Below are 21,278 nucleotides of genomic sequence, written 5' to 3'. Positions count from 1 at the left end.
TCAAAAAAAAAAAAAAAAAAGTGACGAGAATTCGAACCAATAACTTCTACTTCATAAGGCGTGATCTTCGGTCAATTGAGCTACCTCTTGAGAATAATGTTACATTTGTTAATAGAGGGTGTTTTTAACGAGCGTGATATTACAACTTTTACTATAAAGTTATTTACAAATTAAAATGACAGTTTATAATTGGCAAAATAATTAAGTAGGAAATTTGACTTTTTAATTATTTTAAACAATTATAGATTATCAAATTGATTTATAAATGAGTTTAGAATAAAAGTTTGTAGTCTTAGATTTGTTTTTTTAATTAATTATAGTAATTATTTATAAGAAAGAAAGACTGTCTCTGTATGTTTCTTCTTCCAGCTGTATAGAGCATTGATCACGGAATCACTTTAGACTTAATTGTATCCCCATTTTCCCTTTTCCCTTAAAAAAAAAGTTATAGGAATGGGGCAAGGTAGAGTTGACTTTTTTAGACTAATCTGTTTTTTTGGGCCGTCTTATGTACTGAAATTGACATTTTAGCCTTCTCTTTCCTTTTAATTTATTGGAATAAATAAAATTGAGAAATTATTTATTTCCTCGTCCGATCCTCTTATCTTCTCAATTTTCAAAATTACAATTAATTTATGCAGGTTGACATACAACTTTTACGGGCACATACGTTTTACACAAAGATCTATTGATGCATGTTGCACCATCTCAGTTCCGTTGCTCGCTCCACCAGAGACTTTGCCCTCAACGTTGACAAAGAGTTCGAGATTGACATGCAGCGGCACACTTTTTCCGAACTTCAATAAGAACCGCAAAAAGTTAATTAGAGCATGTTTAGAATTACGTAAAAATAAAACTTTTAAAGCTAAAAAGTTTTATTTTTTTGATTATATATATATATATATATATATATTTTTGAGTGTGTACTTTTTAAATATCTTTTTTATCATGTGTTGCTGTTTTAATAGACAGCCTCGGGTTTTGTGCTTATAATGGCATTGAAAAATGCAAGGGTGTTTTGGCTTGGAGTGGAGTGGATTAGCTTGGAAGCCAATTTTGGTAGAATGATTAATTATGCTAATAGTATGTTGATTATGTTCACTGCATTGCTTTGGATTAATCCATTTGCTTAATTTCTTATTGCCAAGAACATTGATGACGGTAAAGGAGGGCGTCGGGGGTAGTGATTAGTGAAATTGGGGATGCTGAGAGTTTGATTGGTAAATATAGGTGATGTTGATATGTCTCCTTCCAAATGCTGAGAGGTTGATTGACGGTGTTAAAAATAAATAATATTTAAATCAAAGTTGGGAAGGAATAAAGTACATGTAATAAAATAACGAAAAGAAATGATACATTATACACGTAAATTTATAATGAAATGAAATTGACCGGCACTACCACGTCAATTTAGTAGATGAAATAAATTTATAATGAAATGAAATGAAATTGACTGGCACTACCACGTCAATTTAGTAGATGAAATGAAATGAGAGTGTAGTATAATATAATATTATTCGTGTCAATCAGCATTTGAATTTATTTTTTATAGAAAAATTACACTTTATCTCCTTAAAGTTTGGAGCGATTTGCAATTCAACCTCCAAAGTTTCAATTTTGGCAATTCAGCCCCCTAAAGTTCGAAGTTTTTGCAATTCGACCAATATTATCCTAAAATTTCCATTTTGCCCCTAATTTTTATTTATTTTTTTATTTTTTTATTAAAAACAATCAAATTTGGGGGTGCAAAAATGGCCAAATTGGATTTTTTTAAAAAAAAAATTTATAAATAATAAAAAATGAAAAAAAAAAATTAGGCCAATATGAAAAGTTTTGGATACAATTGGTCAAATTGCAAAAATTTGAAACTTTGGGGGGGTGGATTGCCAAAATTGAAACTTTGGAGGTCGAATTGTAAATCGTCCCAAACTTTGAGAGGTTAAAATATAATTTTCCCATTTTTTAATAATAATTGGCATTGTTATGTTATCTGTGACGTCTCACATTAAAAATGATGTGAATAACGATACGATGAAAGTATAGTTTCTAGCCGTGCTCATCAAAAAATAAAAAATGAAAAATTTTAACAAAAATCCAGCAAAGCTTGAGAAGGTGGGATGTGAATGCTTATATACACGCAATCTCCTTGTGCCCACTCTCATTTCCCTCGTCATGGCACTCAAAGGCTAACATTGACTGGCATTGGCCTGCAATTTGTCCTACTAGTGTGACCAACAAAGTAACATGAAAAGGGCTACTTCCATCCTAGTTTAGTAAATACTAAATGGAGGATGTTCGAATGTCACCCACATGCATAGAATTTGCCTCATGGAACATTGGGAGCACAAAGTTTGCTCTGTATATAACACATAAAAATGGGGCACTGTGTTTTTTTTTTTTTTTTTTAAACTTCACCTTAGATCTCTGAATTATCACATGTTTTGAGAAGACCTTTCAAATTTAAAAAACTCTCAATTCCATAATGCAATGTATCTCCTCTGTCAGTTTTTAAAGTTAAAAGTGATAAAATGACCATTATAACCCTAATTTTTTTTTATATAAAATTCAAAATTTACCCTTAATTTCAAATTAAAAATAATTATAAAAAATAAATCAAAGAGTAATTTGGTATTTTTAGGGGTTTCTGTTAGGGTTTAACGCCAAAAATTGACGGATTTGGTAAATTGCATCAAATTAAAAGTTCGAATAAGTGAAATTGAGAGTTTTTGAAATTTGGGGAAAGAGTATTCTCAAAATACATGGTAATTCAGGAGTCATTTGTGAAATTCCACATTTTTCTTTAATTTGGGTCAAAAAAAATACCTTCAACCAAGTCTATTAAACCGATATCTGTCCTTAGAGCATGTAACTTTTATATGATTTTTTTAATAAGATTGATAAAGTGTGTGACATCTGTCTTTAGAGCACATAATCCTTATATGCATTTTTTAAATACATGTAAAATTCAAAATTTTGTTCACCTCATTCTCTTTTTTTTTTTTTTTTTATGAGGAATGGGAGACTGATGTTCAAATAAGAACAAAACCCCCATTGTACAAAGAAATTATTTTGATGCAAGGGCCACATCTCTGGTTCAGCTGTCTTGTAGGCACAACTGTATGCAGACGTACCCCTTCCTAAATCCTAAACACTTTAGGTCATGCATAATTGTAGTCTACCACATTTCTTTGTAAAAGAGGAAGCTTATATGATTAAAAAGCTTAAACAAGTTGTTTAGGGATTAAGGTTGGCAAAAAGAAAGATGCATATTATTAAATCTTCAATCCCACGCTTTCTAGGTGAAACTATGATGGCCAAAGTGAGTTATCCCTTCCACCCTTCCATCTTGTCTCAGCACCAAATCAAGCTCAAGCATGTTTTGAGGATGTTCTGTGTCTTTTTTTTGAAAAAAAATGTCCCGACGTGACATTAAGGTGAAAATTATTTGTTAATATTTTTGTTTCGGAAAGCAGTTTTAGCAAACTTGGCGATTCATTCACAAATATTGAGAGGGCTAGATGTGTAGGTCCACTTTTCTTTCTTGTTTTCATTGAGAAATGTTGATTCACAACAATGATCAAACACTTGTCGGGCATTAAATATCATACTACTTTAGTTGCCTCAATTGGTTGGTGGATTGATAATTGGTGAAATAAAGTGTAGTGATTGTTACTCTCTTAGTAATCCTTTTGGCAAAGTCACTCCATTGCCATGGGGTGCAAGCATCCATTTCCCTTGCGTGAAAATTACATCTTAAATTCAATAAGCCAATATAGTTTCATGCCATTAATACATTTCTCTTATGGCCTTTACCTAACTTTGCCAAACATTTGTCTACACATGAATGACCAAGCTAATCAAAGATCTAGATATGAGAGCACGCATCAAGTAATTCGTATTGCTAGATATCGATTTAGATAATGGACATGATGGCTTTGGCAAACATGCTTGGGCTACTTTATTTGTGGGCGCAAATGTACATGGTTTTATCCATATTAAGTAGCTTATGTCTGGCTTAACGGTTTTAAAACGTGTAATTTGAAAAAATAAAAAATAAAAAAAATAGCCATTTTAAAACTCAGTTAATGAAAACGTGAATTTTGAAAATGCAGTTAAATGTTTGGTAAAGTTACGCACGGTGTGGCTTTTAAAAATGTGGTTATATTTTTAAAACACACCATCTTGCCTGAAGTTTAAAAATGTAAATTTTTATATATTTTCAAATTGCCATTTTTTTTTTTCAAATACACTGGCAAACAAGACATTGTTAGAATTTGTTTAAAAACATGTGTTTAACTTGCAAAATCTCAAGACCAAACACATTCTAAGCCTAAAACTTGGGTTATATGTTGCTTTAACTTGTCTTGTTAGGTTTGGGACATAAATATTTTACAGGCCTATTTTGAATGTGCTCCTTTGTCCTGAAGCAGTGCTTAAAATCCACAAGAAAAGTGGGTTCAAAGGCCTATCAAGTGGGCATATTTATTATTTACAGGTGGAAATTTCAGGATTGCTTGCCATATGAGTCTAAAGTTTGAATTGACTCAACCACTCCCTCACTACAAAGCACAACCAAAGTTAAATATGGGAAAGTACATGCTGCTCTTCTTAGGGCAGTTACGGCTATCAATAAGAGATGTTCATCATCATTTTTGGCTTCTTCCCAAGTTGGAAAGCTCTCCTAATGATTATTCATTATTCATTTTGTGAAAGATTAGAATATATATATAAATTAACATGAGCCGATGTGTGTGACTTCTGTAGTTGTAACGTCTACAACGGTCGCTTTCACAAGTTGTTTAGGTAACATAGCTAGAAAAGGTATTTAAGAAGATGCAAAGTTATAAAGTCGATTTTATTCGTCTTAATTACATGCAAAACTATTCGAATCAATTTTTAAATCAGCTAGTGGAAAATTATATACATATTTTTTGACATATCCACGCAAAGGAAGGGAAAAGAAAGAGGGAGATTCGATTTAGTGACTTCTGTTTCATGAAGTATAGCGCAGTTTGGTAGCGCGTTTGTTTTGGGTACAAAATGCCACGGGTTCAAATCCCGTCATCCCTACCTATTACTTATCTTATGAGCCGTAACGAGGGATTAATTGAAATTGATTAAAATTGGGTATGATCAGTCTTTTATTTTACAATATTCTATATATTAATTTTACAATATTCTATATAATAGTAGATGCATGCAAAAATATATTAGGGTTACAAAATATTTATGAAGCGCTCTTAGTTCAGTTTGGTAGAACGTGGGTCTCCAAAACCTGATGTCGTAGGTTCAAATCCTACAGAGCGTGATTCCATTCTTGTTATTCTTAAGTAGAAAATTACAATGAAATAGGAGGTAAATAAAAAAAAAAGTGTTTTCAACCGATTAAGCTATCACTTAAAACGAAAAATACTTCTTACTAGATATTTTTATTTTCTCAGATTCATTAGGTTTTGAGAAGACTCTAGTTATGTTAAAGTTAGCACATCCATATTGGTAATGAGTATAGGCAAATGATAGATACTTTGAGGTTGGCTGCACAATATTCCGACGTGGATACCCTAATTGCCAATATATCTATAATGTTGGACAACTAATGTTTAAATGAGATCTTTTATATTTTACTATAATAGTATAATAAATATAAAATATGAAATATTGAAAAGGACACTAGCCTTCTCCTATCATATATATATAATTTTTAATTATTTTTTTTCCCATTTGGTAACTTTCGAATGTAATGTGTCATAGAAAAAATGTCTATTATTTTCAATTTTAGGAAATTTTAAATTACTATCTTTATTTGGACCTCTTTCTACTAAATTATCTCTTAATCTTGTATAAATATTTTCCCCATTAACCAGGGAAATAATATTTTTATTTATTATTGTTTAATATCTAGAATAAGAGAGTTAGAGGTATGAAAAAAAAAAAATAGAAATAGGTTTTTTTTTTTAAGATAAAAAGTCAAGATCCTATGATGCATTTTAAGGCTTTAAGCTTCTCCCTACAATCGACTAGGAATGGGTGCCAGAACATTTGGGATGTTTTGGGCCATTTGATCACTTATATATCTAAAGTGGCTTTCGGTCCAAAATGCACAACCAGCCCAAATTATAACCACCAAATAAAATATTGCCTGGGCCTCTGGCTTCTCTAGTCCTAACTCCTACGTACGACTTCTTGATTTTTCTTTTAACATGAAACTATTGTATTTTCTAAACCGATAAATGATATTTAGTACATGCTATACGATTGTCATATAATTGAGTAATGTTAGGGACTATTTTTTTATCCTTCTAAAGCTGATGTGTCATTTAAAATCATCATTAAATTTTAGATGAATCATACTTGAATTTTGATCAAATGGTGATTTTAAAAGCCACATCGGCTTTAAGAGGATAAAAAGATGGTTCATAACATTACTCCATATAATTAGGATAACCTGGTAGTAAAAATCAGCTTTTTTGTTTTTTTAATAACTTATGATATAAGGGCTGATTTTCATTGCTACTGACAATGGTGTAGCAGTCTACTAAATAACATTACTCTTACTACACATCCTACCATTTCATGTTGCACCAAAGACAGTTGTGTATAAGAACAGCGCTCGGAGTAATACAATTTTTACTATAATTATTTTACAAACTAATGTGCAAGTATAAGTGGCATTGTTATGCTAGTTACAATCAAATTTTATTTGTTTAGTAATTATTATAGAAAGTGTTATGTAGACTTAAAAAAAATAATAAATAAATAAATAAATAAAACTAGCTTGTCAGCCTATGTGGCATTGCCACGTTAGCCACAAACACAATTCTTTTAAGTAATCAATTTGTAAGAGGTTTGTAGTAAAGGTCTAACAACATTCTTGTGTGAAGACTGAAGTCATACAAGCATGTTAGAAGCGTGGGATGCAATAGAAAAACATCGGCAACAAATTTGGCATTGAAGGAGAGCACATCTAGGCGTTTAATGAAAAACTTTCTATAAATTTCGATTATGTTTATCTTTTGTTCATTGTCTTTGCAATCTATCATTGAATTCGTAAGACCTACATGTTCAATGATGGACTTGTCTATTTCTTATATGGAAATAAACAAAAGATAGACAAAACATAACAACCAAGCATTTCTCATTCCATTTTGGCCTTTTACCTTCTTCCTTTGCCAATTGTATGTGTATTCACTTGATAATTTAGTAGTTTACATATATCAAAATGTAATTCTCTTCCATGGATCTCAGCTGTAAATGGATCTCTCCTGCATTTACAGCTGAGATCCATGGCATTTACAATCTACCAGCATTGTCTTCTCATTTTGTTCTTTGTCATTATCATACCCTCTGGTCTCGTGGGGTCAAGAAATTGAATAATGAAATGTACGTCCAACTGTTGGATCCATCCAATTTATGAGTCACTCAACCTACCTATCATGGGCTACAGTAGCTCACCTTGGTCTTTTCCTTTATCTTATTCTTGGGGTTTGTTCATCATCCTGCCCCCACATCCTCCCATCCACGTTGCACATAATTATAGGAAAGTGGGAGAGATCTCCCTGTCAAGGGCTTATTTTGCCCAAGCACCTATCAAATAAGTTTTTGTTGGAGAAAAAATAATTAAAATATTAATTAAATTAATTAATTAATTATTTTCTCACAAGCTTAAGCTTTCGGATAGGACAAGTGGTGCTTTAACTTGATATCAGACCCAAAGGTCTTAAGTTCGAACATTGATTATGTCATTCACTTCGTATTTCAATTAATATTTTACATGTTAGGTATTACTTATTAAATGAGAGTTTAAGCCAACAAGTAAAGAGGAGTGTTAGAATATTAATTAAATAACTATACCAATTATTTCCATAAACTTAAAACTTTTCAAATAAGTGGTGATTAAACCCTCTCTGGAAAAAAAAAAAAAAAAAAAAAGCCTCTCACATTCTCTTTTCTGATTGTAGGAGGTGGATGACTAATTGTACGGAATCCCAAAATTTGATACGTTACAAGCCTGCAAATTTAACTCCTAACAAGGAGTGGCAATTTGTGTTCACATGTCGAGTTCGAATTGCGTCAAAGCATGAATATAAGACAATATAAGTCAATCATAATTCGACCAATTTAATTAAACAGGTCATACATTTTAACTATAACCTAATAATTTTATGTTGGATTTGCGATTTGTGTTAAAAATTATCAATTTTAAATGTTGTGTGTCGAATTCAAATCGTGTCAAAATATATATATAAAATTATGTAAATCAATGATAATCCGAGTGTTAAGCTAATATCAAGTTGATAAGTCCTATAACAAATTTCACATAGGCCATTGGCACATTGCTACTATTTTGTTTGTATATTATTTGAAGGACAGAGGCCATGTTCATCTAAATCTAGGACACATTTTTTTTTGGGTTCAATCATGTGTAGACCCCAAGTCAAAAGGGTGAGAAGCTATTCTCACCGCTGGATCACTAGTAAAAGTGCCCCACACACGTGTTCTTGAACTTTTTTCCCAGAAATGGGAGTGCGTGGCCGGGATGGACCGCCCATACGGATTGGACATTACATATGTTAATTCACATGTCAGTGACGGTCGCAAAACCCAGCACGCCCTTGCCATTATGATAACGCTCACATCAACGAACCCAATTATCAATCTAGTAATTCTAAGAATTACATTTTTATTTTTATTATTATTTTATAATATTATGGTGAAAGTCTTAACTAATTCTTTAAACATTACAAAATAAAATATATTTAAAAATTAATTAATACCGCAATGTCAACATTATAAAGGTAAATATATTATAAGTTTTTGAGTTAATACGCAAAAACATAAAATATAATAAAATCACTATGGTTAAATTTTTTTTCAAAGGGTTAACATGCCCAGTCTCATTAAAACGCATCGTTTTATCACGTTAACATATTAATTAAATCTTTAAAAAAAAATTTGAAGGAGTGGCCAGTTGTGGAGCTGCCACCCCTGGCTACCCCCAACCCTTATGAGATGGCTGCAGGGTGGTTTGCCCACCCCAAACCCCCTATGGTGGCCCACAGGCCACCCCTAAACCCTAGGGTGGGTGGGGGTGGCCGCAGGAGTTGGTTTTATTTTTTTTTATATTTAATTTTTAAATTTAATTAATAAAAATTTTAATATACTGACATGATAAAACGATGTGTTTCAATAAGACTGATGCCCGTTAACCATTTGGAAAAAAATCCAACAATAGGAATTTTATTGCAATTTCGATTAATCAATGAGGTAAAAATTCGAAAAATAAAACTTAGACATTTTACAGTTTTGGCGCGTTGACTCAGAGACTTATAATATATTTATCCTTATAAATAAGTGTAGTATGTAAGGGTGTAAACGAGCCGAGCTTTAGCAAGCTTCCCTTGTTTGAGATTGGCTCGTTTAAATAGTACTCGGACTCGAGCTCGAACCAAGATTAATAACGAGCCAAAAAATTGAGTTTGAGCTCATAATAAGTCGAGTCGAGCCAGCTTGAACTGGCTCTTATACTTTAAGAGATAGGGAGTGCCACAAGCCTAGGTCCCCAACAGAGATATTTGATATTGGTTTGGTGGACAGAGTCTAGGTCGCCAAACCTAAGCCCCTTGACAGAGAGTATGGATCACTGTCTCAAAAATGCGTCTTGCTTAGGTTGAAGCAAATGCCAATATAGTTGCTGTTCTTATGCCGCTATTAGTAGTTCAAATGCTTTTCTTTTATTTTTTTATTATAAATTTAAACTTTAAGTACTCTTAAAATGTTCAAGAAGCCAGCTTGCACATGAGCATTTGCTTAGTCTAGCTAGCCGAGTATGGAACCTGAGTCAAGACAGCAAGACACTTGGTTTCGAAAAGAAATGATATGTATCATTTTGTAATAAAATGATGCTATTAGGGGGAAAAAAAATCATCAATTTTTAATATTAATATGAGTAATTATGTGAACAACTACTAATTCAAGCCTTATACGAGCTTTTCACGAGCCTAACTAAGTCGAGTCGAGCTTGCTTCGTTTAATATTCTAGCCAGTATTTGTATTCACAAAATGCTTCATTTAATAATCGAATCGAGTACAAGTCGAACTTATATGAGTCGATCACAAGCTCGCTTGCAAATAGCTTACTCATTTAACACCCCTAGTAGCATGTAGTAGGATATTACCACATATTATAGAAACGACGTTATTTTGATTTTTTTTTTCTTTTTATACAGTTGTTAGTAGTTAATAAACACTAATTGATGGTTAAAAAATAACTACTACCTATCAGTTAGTCAATTTTACTAATCGCTTAGACGGTTAACTATCTTTTTACCCGAGTCCCGAGCTAGGAATGTTATGACAATAAAGTTTATAATTATCTGAGTTTACGGGAAATAATTTTTTTTTTTTCTTCTAAATTTGATGGAATATAAATCTTAATAATTATTATTTTTAATAAAATAATTTAAAATTTACCATCACACAGTTTGGTAAAGTTACTAAAGTACAATAAATACATTTCATTGACGCTGACCAATCCATCCATCCATTTCACTCATCGAGTACTCTTTTATTCAACCAACTACTCCTACCATTAGTCCCCTTCTTCTTGTCTTCCATTTCTAGCACCTCACTCACTGCTCCGAGACTGCACCCTCCCCGGCGAACGACCTAGTCACTCTCACCAGTTTCCGGCGAAAATGGTCTGAACAGTTATTTTTCTCAAGAAGATCTCAAATGGGTTGCTGTGTGAGCTCCGCCAAGCCCTCAGCTTCACACAAAAACCACCATTCTCCGGTGGGCACTCACCCAGTAGGATCCGCTGATGCCAATGAAAACAGAGCTTCCCATCCTTTAGCCGAAGAAGAGACCGTCAAGGAAGTGCTCTCCGAGACCCCAAAACCCAAGCCTCCGCAACAAGACTACCAACCCGCCGCCAAACCGGTCTCCGGCGACGTCAAAGACAACAAGAACAACGACGAGGACGAGGACAAGATCGACAAGTTTCACTCGCCCATCAATGCCGCCACCGACAACGACGTCTCCGAGCTCTCCGAGGTCTACAGCTTGAGCGAGAGCGTGTCCACTACAACCACCAAGAGAGACGAAGACGAGGAGGTCCGTCAGAGAGTGCACAGATCGTCCCCGGCGAGAGCGCAGCAGAGGAGCAGAGTTCACACTGGGGACTTTGGGGCCAAGAGAGAGAGGCTTCTCGGGAAGTCTCCGACCCGGAGATCCGATCAGTCACCGGGTCGGATTAATTCCAGGTCGTCCCGGTTGGTTCACGGCAGAGAACCCATCGCTGGTCGTGGGTTTAGGCCCACCGAGCCACCTCCGAACCGTCGGAACCCTTCTGGTGAGGCTTCCAGTAGGCGTTCCAGGTCGCCGGCCACCCGTGTGGATAATGGGCCAAGTAGATCCGTCATGGGTCGGAGCCCGTCTGCCAGGAGAACGAACAGGTCCCCGAGTCGGGTCAAATCGGCTCCGACTGAGACTAATGCCCGGAAAATGGAGCAGACCAAGAATGATAGCTGCACGGAGGGTAAGTGGCCGACCATGTCGACGACGACGACCACCACCAATGAGTCATTGGACAACCCACTTGTGTCCTTGGAGTGTTTCATCTTTCTCTAACTCTTCGTCTCCTGTTTTTTCTTTCGGTAATTTGTTTATTGTAAATAATTTTAATTGTAGTGAAAAGGTCAATTTGGGGATTTGGGAAGATTTTGTCTATGTGTGGGTTGGGCGGATTAGCAGATGACACCTGTCTGTGTCCGATTTCACAGAAACGCCATTAAATTGACCGCTGTTTACTTTTTACTCTCACAGTCACAGGCTTCCAAAAGTGGGTCTCTTCTGCTGCTTGCCCAAAGATTGCGTTTCTGCAGAATAATGATTCTATGTACATAATTTATTTATTTTTTATTGTCCTTTTTAATGGCTTTTTCTGTTTTTGAATTTGAAAGACTTGGGCACTCAAGCAAACAAAAGTACACATTTTTAGAAATAAAAAGCTGTGAATTTATTCATTTTATACATAAAATTAATGCAATATTTGGATTCTGGAAAACATCCATAACTATAAGCATCCATTTGCAATGTTATTGTTAGAATATGAAAATAAAGTAGAAAATAGGAGAACCCGACAGTATAATGATTTGAGACGGTTCGGTTTTAGAGACCTACATATTGACATATTTGATAGAATAGTGATAATGTGTGTTTATAGGCCACATGAATGCACAATATAAGTAATGTAAATTGTGTAATAGTGATCAGATTTTGATATTATGGCATGATCAGAATAAGAATATTATATTTGATTATATCATTTGATAAAGAAAGAATATCACTTGAATTTTAACATGAGCAAGCTTGAGTTTGAAGGAAAAATTAAACGAGCTGATAGCGGTTGGAGACGATGACAAGTGGGGATGGTGGCATAGTCTGTAGGCTCTTACGGTCGAACTACCTCAAATTATTGTCTCTCTTTTTGCTTCTACTCTCGTATTTTGATATAGTACCTAACTCTTGCTCAATAATTCATATTTCATTTTTGTCAAATATTTACATGTTAAGTATCATTTAGTGAAAAGGACTTTGAGTACGAACATAATAGAGTATTAAATATTAATTAAATAATTAAATAGTTTTTTTCTTTTAATTTATTTAAACTTTTTAAAATAAGTGAAAACAATTTATCTCCAAAGCTTCTTCAACTTAGTTTGCTTTCAACGTTTAGGCCACTAGGCATGGGGCTTCTTATTGCACATCAAATTTAAGAAGCATTAAAAAAAAAAAAAAAAAAAAAGCATGGACACGTCATACTTGCTCCCACATTATACAAGTAACCAGAAGAAGAAAATGATGGTCTGGTCATGATTTTATACTCGAACAAAATCTTGTGATGTCTATGCCTACATTGCCTAGGCTGGCTTCCATTATTAAAGGTGCTAAAAACTATACTATAAAATATATATTAAAAAAGCAATCTTCCTTGTGCTAAAACCCATGACATTGACAGTACTAGTCTGAAATTTAGGGTTTGTTTGAAATTGCGTTTAAGGAGTTTAAAAGTATTTTTAATATTTAAAAAATTTATTTTATGGAAAAAGTACTTAGTTTAGTAAAAAAATTAAAAGTGTTTTTAAGAGTCCAAAAAGCATAAAAATGGTCAAAACGCACATTTGTCAAAAACTTAAAAATAAAGCTTTTGTCCAAAATCACTTTTTGACTTAAAAGCTCTATTTCTTAAACGCAATTCTAAACAGACTCTTAGTATAATTAGTGTAATTAGCAATAAGCAATAGTGATTTTACTTTTTATTTTTGTCTAAATTGTTAGTAATTTGATTAATGAGTAGAGATAATTTTTATAGAATTTATCTAGCCAAGCAAGTTTCGAATAGTTCGTCTATCTATTTTTCTGACAACAAATTGTTCGAGATCCAAATATTAAATAATAATTTGATTAGTAAATATGAGAGAACTCTCATAAAATTTACCTGGTCAAGCAAGTTCCAGAAAGTTCACCCACTTATTTTTTGGACAATAAATTGCTGAAAATTTCTTGCAGTTTTTCTATCTAAAAGTCGTAGAGAATTTTTAGTAGTTCCAATGGTAGGAGATTTCGATTCGTAGATCATTACCCGAACCCAAAATTTCATATGAGGTATAAAATTATAAGAAATTCGGGTGCATATTAATCTCGAAGTGAAAACAAGCAAATTCTAACATAAAGGTGCCTTTAGATTTGTAATATTTTTCCAATTAATACATTACAAATTAATTTCACATATCATGGAAATTATATATTTTGAATGAGAGTTGAAATGGGAGAGGAGGGAAACCCTTTTGTATGTTCTTATGAGCCGTTGAGATATGAAGACAATTTAATAGTGGTCCTAATATTATATTAAGCCGTTGGCTTTTCTCTGTGGAAAGCAAATGGGCAGTATCCTACATTTTGGACTGTTTCTTTGGTCGTCCCCATCATATGCAATATTCTTTGTATTCCAATCATGTGGAATTCAATGCAAAAAGGAGGAGACTTCTGTGGTTTGAAAATTCAAATTTAATACCAAATCAATTGTTAACATTTGTTCTTATTATGTGCAGATCTTGGAGCTTCTAACTTTGTCATTTTCAGCACTTGGGCTTTTGTGGAATATACTTCACATGTTGAAAGAAAGGATGACTTTAATAGGTTAGGCATGGTTTAATCAGTTTTGATACATATAATTATTGAAGTATTTATGTGTATGTATGAGCGATTAAAAAGAACCGTCTTTTCTGTATACTTTCCTTTTTTTTGTGGCTACTGCAAGCTTCACGCAATCGACCGGATATATATATATATATATAGAGGTTGTATCTATATCTTATGTGGGGAGGGGTTTTTGCTGAGCTTAAATGTTACGATCTTTAGTGTCTCACAAGACTTAAGTACGATTTTAATAATGTATATATAAGTTTTTTAACATTCTTCCCTTGCAAACTAGGTTTAAATGGTGAGTTATATAAAAAATTTGTATCATTTAAGTGGGATAGAGAAGTGGAGCTGCCAAAAGAAAAATGGCTAGTATCGGGTTATTGTTGATGGAGTGGGTCGTTGTGAACGTCGGCCACAGAGTGTGTATCGTACATGACTTAACTACAATCTTAATCATGTGTATATAAGTTATTGGACACTTTTTCCTTGCAAGCTGATTTTTAAATATAAGTTATAAGAGCATTTTCAATGGAGGAGCCATAATTTTATGTAAAATGGCTTCTTAAAACTCACATTTATCTAGTTTAGCTAAGCCATTTTTAAATGTCTCTACATCCGATTAGCTATATTTCTATCTATTCTATTAAAATATTATTAAAAGTAAGAAAAGTTTTGGGAAAAAGAGAACATGTGAGGAAAAATGGAAAAAGTTTTGGGAAAAACAGAACATGCAGAGAAAAAGTAGAAAAATATTTGGAAAAAGAGAGAAAATAGGTGAGATAAACAATAAAAAATAAAATAGTTCCCTTGAAAAGTGCTGTTACATTTAGTTTTTTTTTTTTTTAGCTCTTCCAATCAAATATCTATTTTACATTTTCTTTTGGCTAATCTAATGTAGGGTTTTTTAAACATTCGAAGAGCCATTTTAGATAAAAGTAACATTTGGCTCTTCCATTGGGAATGCTCTAAGAGCATTCCCAATGGAATAGCTAAATGTTACTTTTATCTAAAATAGCTATTTAAATGTTTAAAAAACTCCCTACATTGGATTAGCCAAAAGAAAATATAAAATAGATATTTGATTAGAAGAGCTAAAAAAAAAGCTAAATGAGCCGCACTTTTCAAGGGAGCTATTTTATTTTTCATTATTTCTCTTACCTATTTTCTCTTTTTCTCAAATATTTTTCTACTTTTTCTATGCATGTTCTATTTTTTCCAAAACTTTTCTCATTTTTCCTCTCACATGTTCTCTTTTTTCCAGCTTAGCTAAACTAGATAAAAGTAAGTTTTGAGAAGCCGTTTTACATAAAAATATGGCTCTGAATGCTCTAAGGGGGTGAAATACAATAAATAAGGTCTACCTTTGTTTTATGGGCCTAAAGATAGGAGGCCTGGCTTATTTTTAGTGCTTCAGTGATCTTAGTTAATGATTATGGACAAGGCCCATTTTCCGGCAAATGAAGCGCCCCACTAAAAAGCCCATCCCCGGGAGCTGATGTTATCCTCAGTGAAGCGTGGGCCTTAGAAAAGTGCCAATTAGTCCATGGTATTAAAACATTAATTAAATTTATAATTTTTTTATTATTATTTGGGATAATTGCCTTTTTCCCCCATGAACTACAGCGTCTTTGCATTTTTTTCCCATGAACTATCAACTATGACACCTGATCCCATCAAATTACCATCTTATGACAAAAAGCCTCATTTCGTCAGTCAAAGGAATTAAAATTGACGGTCAACAGTCATGTACATGTCATGTGCCATTTAAATTTTTTTTTCTTCCACTTTTGCCTTATTTTAAATTGTTTTCATGTGTTGGATTAGGATTTAGGAGGGTATAAGCATCATTTTCTCAGTAGAAGTGAGAGCAAAAGTGGGGAAAAAAAAAAAAAATTTAAATAGCACATAACTTGCATATGACCGTTGACCATCAATTTTAACCACTTTGACTGACGAAAGAGGGCTTTTTGCCATAAGATGATAGTTTGATTGAGTCAGATGTCATAGTTGATAGTTCATAGGAAGAAAATGCCAAAGCGCTGTAGTTTATAGGGACAAAAGGTAATTACCCCTTATTATTTTAAGCTTTATAATCAGAATAGAAGTCTTAAATTTACATCTTGATTATGTGAATCCTATGCTGCAGATGTAATTGTTTCTTTGATGTTGCAAGAATAATCTCTACATAAACCAGAAATTGAGATAGCCTCACCTGTTGACACACTTGCTAATCAATTCTACAGCAGTCAACCACGTACTCGTCGTTCTCCACATTATTATGGGATCAAAAGCTAGGGTTTTATCTATGATAGAATCCCACACCAGAGTAATAATATTGAAAATAAATGATTAATATAACATATTAAGTCCTATTACCAAAAAACGATCAGTTGGTACTATCACTTCTTGCAAATATTCAAGTCATATATCTTTGTCATTAGTACTCTAACTTGCCGTGGGAAGTTGGCAACCTGGAAATTTGACACATGAATGAGCATCTATTGAAGGCTTTGCTTTGCACCCTTTTGACAATTCTGCACCTTTATATTCCTCAGTTTTTTACAAAAGAGACTCATCTATGTGATGGCAATGCAATACATCTCTAAAGATGCAAATCATATTTGGGATATCTGAAAATTATAAGATAAATATGTAATGCCAGGTGCACTTGGATGGTAGTCAGTCTGCAAATTTGAAGGTGGCCCATATGCCAAAGCCAGCCTGACCATTAATGCTATACACAAATCAAGAGCTTTTGGGTAAAAAGAAAAAAGTGCAACCTTGAATACTGTCCGGCCATGCTTCTCCAGGGAGTAAACTCTTAGTCTGAGTGCATGATCATGATTTGGGCTTGATGTGATTCACATGTTTAGTTTCCTCCTAACGAGCTTGAGCTTGAGCTTGAGTTTGCGCTCAAGTTGGTGTTTGAGTCGGGATCGGGCAATGAAATATGATGCTGGGGAGGCCACAAAAACTGTGCAGGAGGACATGGCATGGGGGCTGGGTGTGCAATGAAGGTAGGAACATCATCTCCAGGCATCAATACAGAAACCCCACTAGCATACACAGTCATCTGCAGAGTTAAGCAATAGCAAATTGTTAAAATATACCTAGGAAAGTCGAATAACGGATATGCGAAGAGCATAATAAATTAAAACATATGAACCCAAAAGCCAAATGCTTGATAATAAATTATAACTACTTGCGACTTTTGAGGAAAAACCTACCATAAGGAAAAAAAAAAGCGCACTAGCAACCACAAACCCAGGTCAGGTGGGGTGAGTAATGAGTTGCAGGTCAGCCAAACTGACACCAGGAGTGTAGATGAGTTAAACAGGAAGTTAGCCTAAGTCCTTTTATCATTGAGAGACTGATCTCAACCGAGCTTGGGGTGATCGGGAACATGTACACCCCTTGCTAATATACTAGTGTGCATTGCACTGCTACCACTGATTTGAAGTGAAAAATTAAAATCATTTTTGGATCTTGAGAACATTGGAATAGGATGACTACAGAACAACTAAACCAAAGGTAAGAAGATATTAGTATTGAGAAGCAAAAATACCAATGAGGCGATTTCACCCAGATAAATGATTGGGGATGGCCAATGTCAAGGAAAAACCTTTACCTGAATACATCAGTTGAATCCTTTAAAAGGCACAATCAGATCCCAACTAAGCTTTAAAGAAACATTATCCAGAATATGGAAGTACAGCTGGATCAAATCACAGTGCTTGCTGTTCTATATCAATAATTAACACATCATTCTATATCTATAATTAACACATCATTCCTTCCACATACTTAGCTGACAGGTGAAGTCACTGAACAGGGGCTTGTAGTGCCCATTTACAAATATTTTAATATAACACCAATAAATGTTGTGGCCCAATATAATTGAATGATGCAAGGATAATTAAGTAGTCCGATTTAGTTGGTACATAATGTAAAAACATAAACAAACGTCTCCCGGCAGACGCACCTTGTTGTCGGACTTTTACTTATCAAAAAAAACATAAACAAACAGCAAAAGCAATAAAATAAATCAATTGAACCCAATCTCATGGTGTTGCTTTGATGATGCATTTTGTCTTGTTCTTTTATTTTCATTTTTTTGACTTATTAGAGAAGGTAGCAACATTATCCCAACAACTAGCATATGAGTTTGACTTTTTGCATTTCTAGACAAAAGCTTAGGATATAATTGGTGGATTCTGAGAGAAGACAACATTTTATGGGAATAAGACAACTGAAAAAAAGTAATAATAGGTGCACAGTTGATGGCTTCATCTAACCAAACGAGATGCCTTGTTAATAAATTAAAAACATTCAAATGGAGCAAGATTCCTGTGTCAAAAACTATATTACATATTTGGATTCTTAGTATGCATTTTAGCTTGAAACCATATGTATCTTCTAGGTTTCTAGTCTATTGAAACATCCATGGAATGACACACTTTTTGTTCCTGCAACTGTTTCTAGCTTTCTGAATGATTTATTCCTATATTGCCATCACACCTGATAAGTTTCTGAAATCCCAACTGGAAATCCACAAAAACTTCAGGGAATGACTGTGAGACCCATAAACATTTTGACCCTTGTTTTAGCTTTGCAATGCAAACTACAGTGGTGATCTTCTGGTCTAGGTGTTCAACAAACTGACCATTGATTCACAATATAACCCGGTTTAGATTTTTAAAACACTAAACTATTCCTTTTTCCATTGATGACCCTAGATCTGTATCTCTGTTCATAAAGTTGAGAATACATCCTTTGTCGGCTATGTCCCACAAAAAAGGTAGTCCCCTAATTGAACAATTAGCAAGGATCAGTAGGTGGGCCTTGGATGTTCCCAGAAGTATGGTACAAGGTAGTCCCTAAATATGATGCTCTAGACAAATTAATAGGATTCTGTTCCTTTGATGCAATTATAGCACACAATATCTTTATAAACAGTTTTCTTTGCTTAATAAATCTAGTTGGAAAACAAGTTGACAGCTAAAGATGGAAATAAGAAGACACTAAACTATTTCTTGCCCACAATGAAAGACCTGATGCTTGTCTCCGACCCCGGCACTGACCATGCGGGGTGGGGTGTCATAAAGATTGGTAGTGATGGGCTTGGTGGCCACCATGTAAATTCCAAGTACATTTAGTCTCAAGACACTCTTCCTTGGGACCAATCAGCTACCATTTAACAGACAACTACTTGGATGGGGTCATTGCCCAACAATCATAATTACATGACAACATAGTTCTTTGGTGACGAAAAATTCAGATAACCATGTGCAGGTAAGAAAGAAACTTAACATCAGCAAATGGTATTCAACGGAGGAAATTCATAAATTTTATCAAACTGGTTTTGGGAACTATTGCACAACACACAGTGCACCCAGTGTTTGGAAGTATAATTCACACATGAACTTGGTCTTCAACGATCAAAAAAAGAACAGCAATTTGATCTGTGACAAGAGTTGGCCAAGTAGAGGAAAAAAAAAACACCCAGAAAGAACATCTACACAGAAATCACAGACAAGCAGGAAAGACGTGTTTGGAGGAGGGTTCGAATCAAAAAGAAGAGAGTAGGGCACTTTGGGAAAAGTCAATGGTGAGGGATGTACTTATCCCACTGATTACAGTGGTATATGAGTTTAGATTTTCTGTTGTAATTGGTACTTTGGTGACTGAAAATAAATAAGACTGGGCCTAAAGAACCAGAAACAAAAAAAAAAAAAACACAAAGAGAAGTAGACTGTAGATGCTTCATTAATGCCCAAAATACAAGGTAAAATTAGACCCCGGAGTCAATCTGACCATAAAACTTGTAAATTGACAAAAATGATTGTAAGAGAGAAAACATTCGGCAGCAGAACTTTATGTCAGAGAAATAATCATCATTATTTAGGAAATAAATTTAAAAAATAAAAAAAAAAGGTCACTCAAACTGTCATGAAAAGAAAAAAAGCACTAACATTTCTGTTAGAATGAAAGTGTTCTGCATTTCCCTGTTTGGTCTTATTGAAGACTGAAGAACGAGAAACCGAAAAAATAAAAAAACTTTAAGCACTTTATAGAAAATCAAACATGGCAAAAGAAAAGCTACACAGTTGCAAAACGAAAATGCAATGTAAAAAAAGACCCAAATTTAGAACTTTCCAAAAAGACATGGCCGGGTTTGCTTACTTTGGGAGATGGGTGACCAAGCTTTGCATTGAAGCCCATCTGGGACTCAAGGTCACGGTGATTGCGGCCACCGGACGGCGAGAGCGCCGGCGAGGTGGGTCTGAGGAATCTCTCAAAGATGGCCATGATCAAGAACATAGAGATGAGAATGGCGGTAGCAACGAACCCGAACGACACAGCATTGACCGAGTTGTCGAAGTGCCTCAAGGGCTCCTCTCTCTGCACGTTGTCCAAAGGAGCCCCTATTGGTGCCCATGCATACCCTTCTTCTTCCACCATTTTCGTGTTTCTTGTTGTTTTCCCTTCTTTTTTTTTTTTCTTCTCAACTCCCAAATCTAGCAGGCTTACACCATGTTTACGTGGTTCTTCTTGGTCATAGCAATGCAGTTTCAGAGAGAGCTTTGGACTGTACTGAAAGGTGTGGCAGTGCTTAAAGGCTTTACACCATTACCAAAGCCTTTGCTGCTGTCGGAGTACTTAAAAACTTGTGATTTAGGCCTCCCAAAAGAGGGACTCTCACACAAGAAAAAGAGAGAGAGAGAGAGAGAGAGAGAGAGGGGCATGTGTGCTTTGGACTTTGGATAGCTCTTCACCTAAATGGGCAAATGGGAATTTTGTTATTCTTTTTTTTTTTTCAATTATTTTTTGATGTTCTTCTTTTCAATTTTGGCCGATTGAAGAGGTGAGGAAATAATAGGAATTTAGCACTTGTGTTTTGGTTGGACTTACAATTGACTACCCAAAGTTTTATTCTTTTATTCTTTTCATTTTGATGCAAAGCATTAGAAGTAATGTTATTTATTATATTTTTATTTTATAATGTTGGTATGACCGTCCTAACCATGACTAATAAAAAATTAATAAATAGTCACCATGTCAATTGCCTATTA

At 34.3% G+C, this 21,278-nt stretch overlaps 2 protein-coding genes across 2 annotated transcripts; one reads left to right on the top strand and one right to left on the bottom strand.

Moving 5' to 3' along the window:
* Positions 1-10,521: 10,521 nt before the first annotated feature.
* On the top strand, positions 10,522-11,814 carry LOC132171618 (uncharacterized). The gene has a single exon (XM_059582988.2). The coding sequence runs from the start codon at positions 10,732-10,734 to the stop codon at positions 11,626-11,628; it is 897 nt and encodes a 298-aa protein (XP_059438971.2). The 5' UTR covers positions 10,522-10,731; the 3' UTR covers positions 11,629-11,814.
* Positions 11,815-16,832: 5,018 nt separating this feature from the next.
* Positions 16,833-20,962, bottom strand: LOC132171728 (CTTNBP 2 amino-terminal-like protein). Its single transcript, XM_059583115.2, has 2 exons — positions 20,389-20,962; positions 16,833-17,278 (listed from the first exon to the last, which is right to left on the bottom strand). Exons 1-2 carry the CDS (start codon positions 20,665-20,667, stop codon positions 17,075-17,077), a joined length of 483 nt encoding a protein of 160 aa, XP_059439098.2. The 5' UTR covers positions 20,668-20,962; the 3' UTR covers positions 16,833-17,074.
* Positions 20,963-21,278: the final 316 nt, after the last annotated feature.

This window comes from Corylus avellana, chromosome 1, assembly GCF_965113065.1.
Source record: "Corylus avellana chromosome 1, dhCorAvel1.hap1.2, whole genome shotgun sequence".
Lineage (NCBI taxonomy): Eukaryota > Viridiplantae > Streptophyta > Magnoliopsida > Fagales > Betulaceae > Corylus > Corylus avellana.
This window is presented reverse-complemented; position numbering and strand designations above follow the sequence as displayed.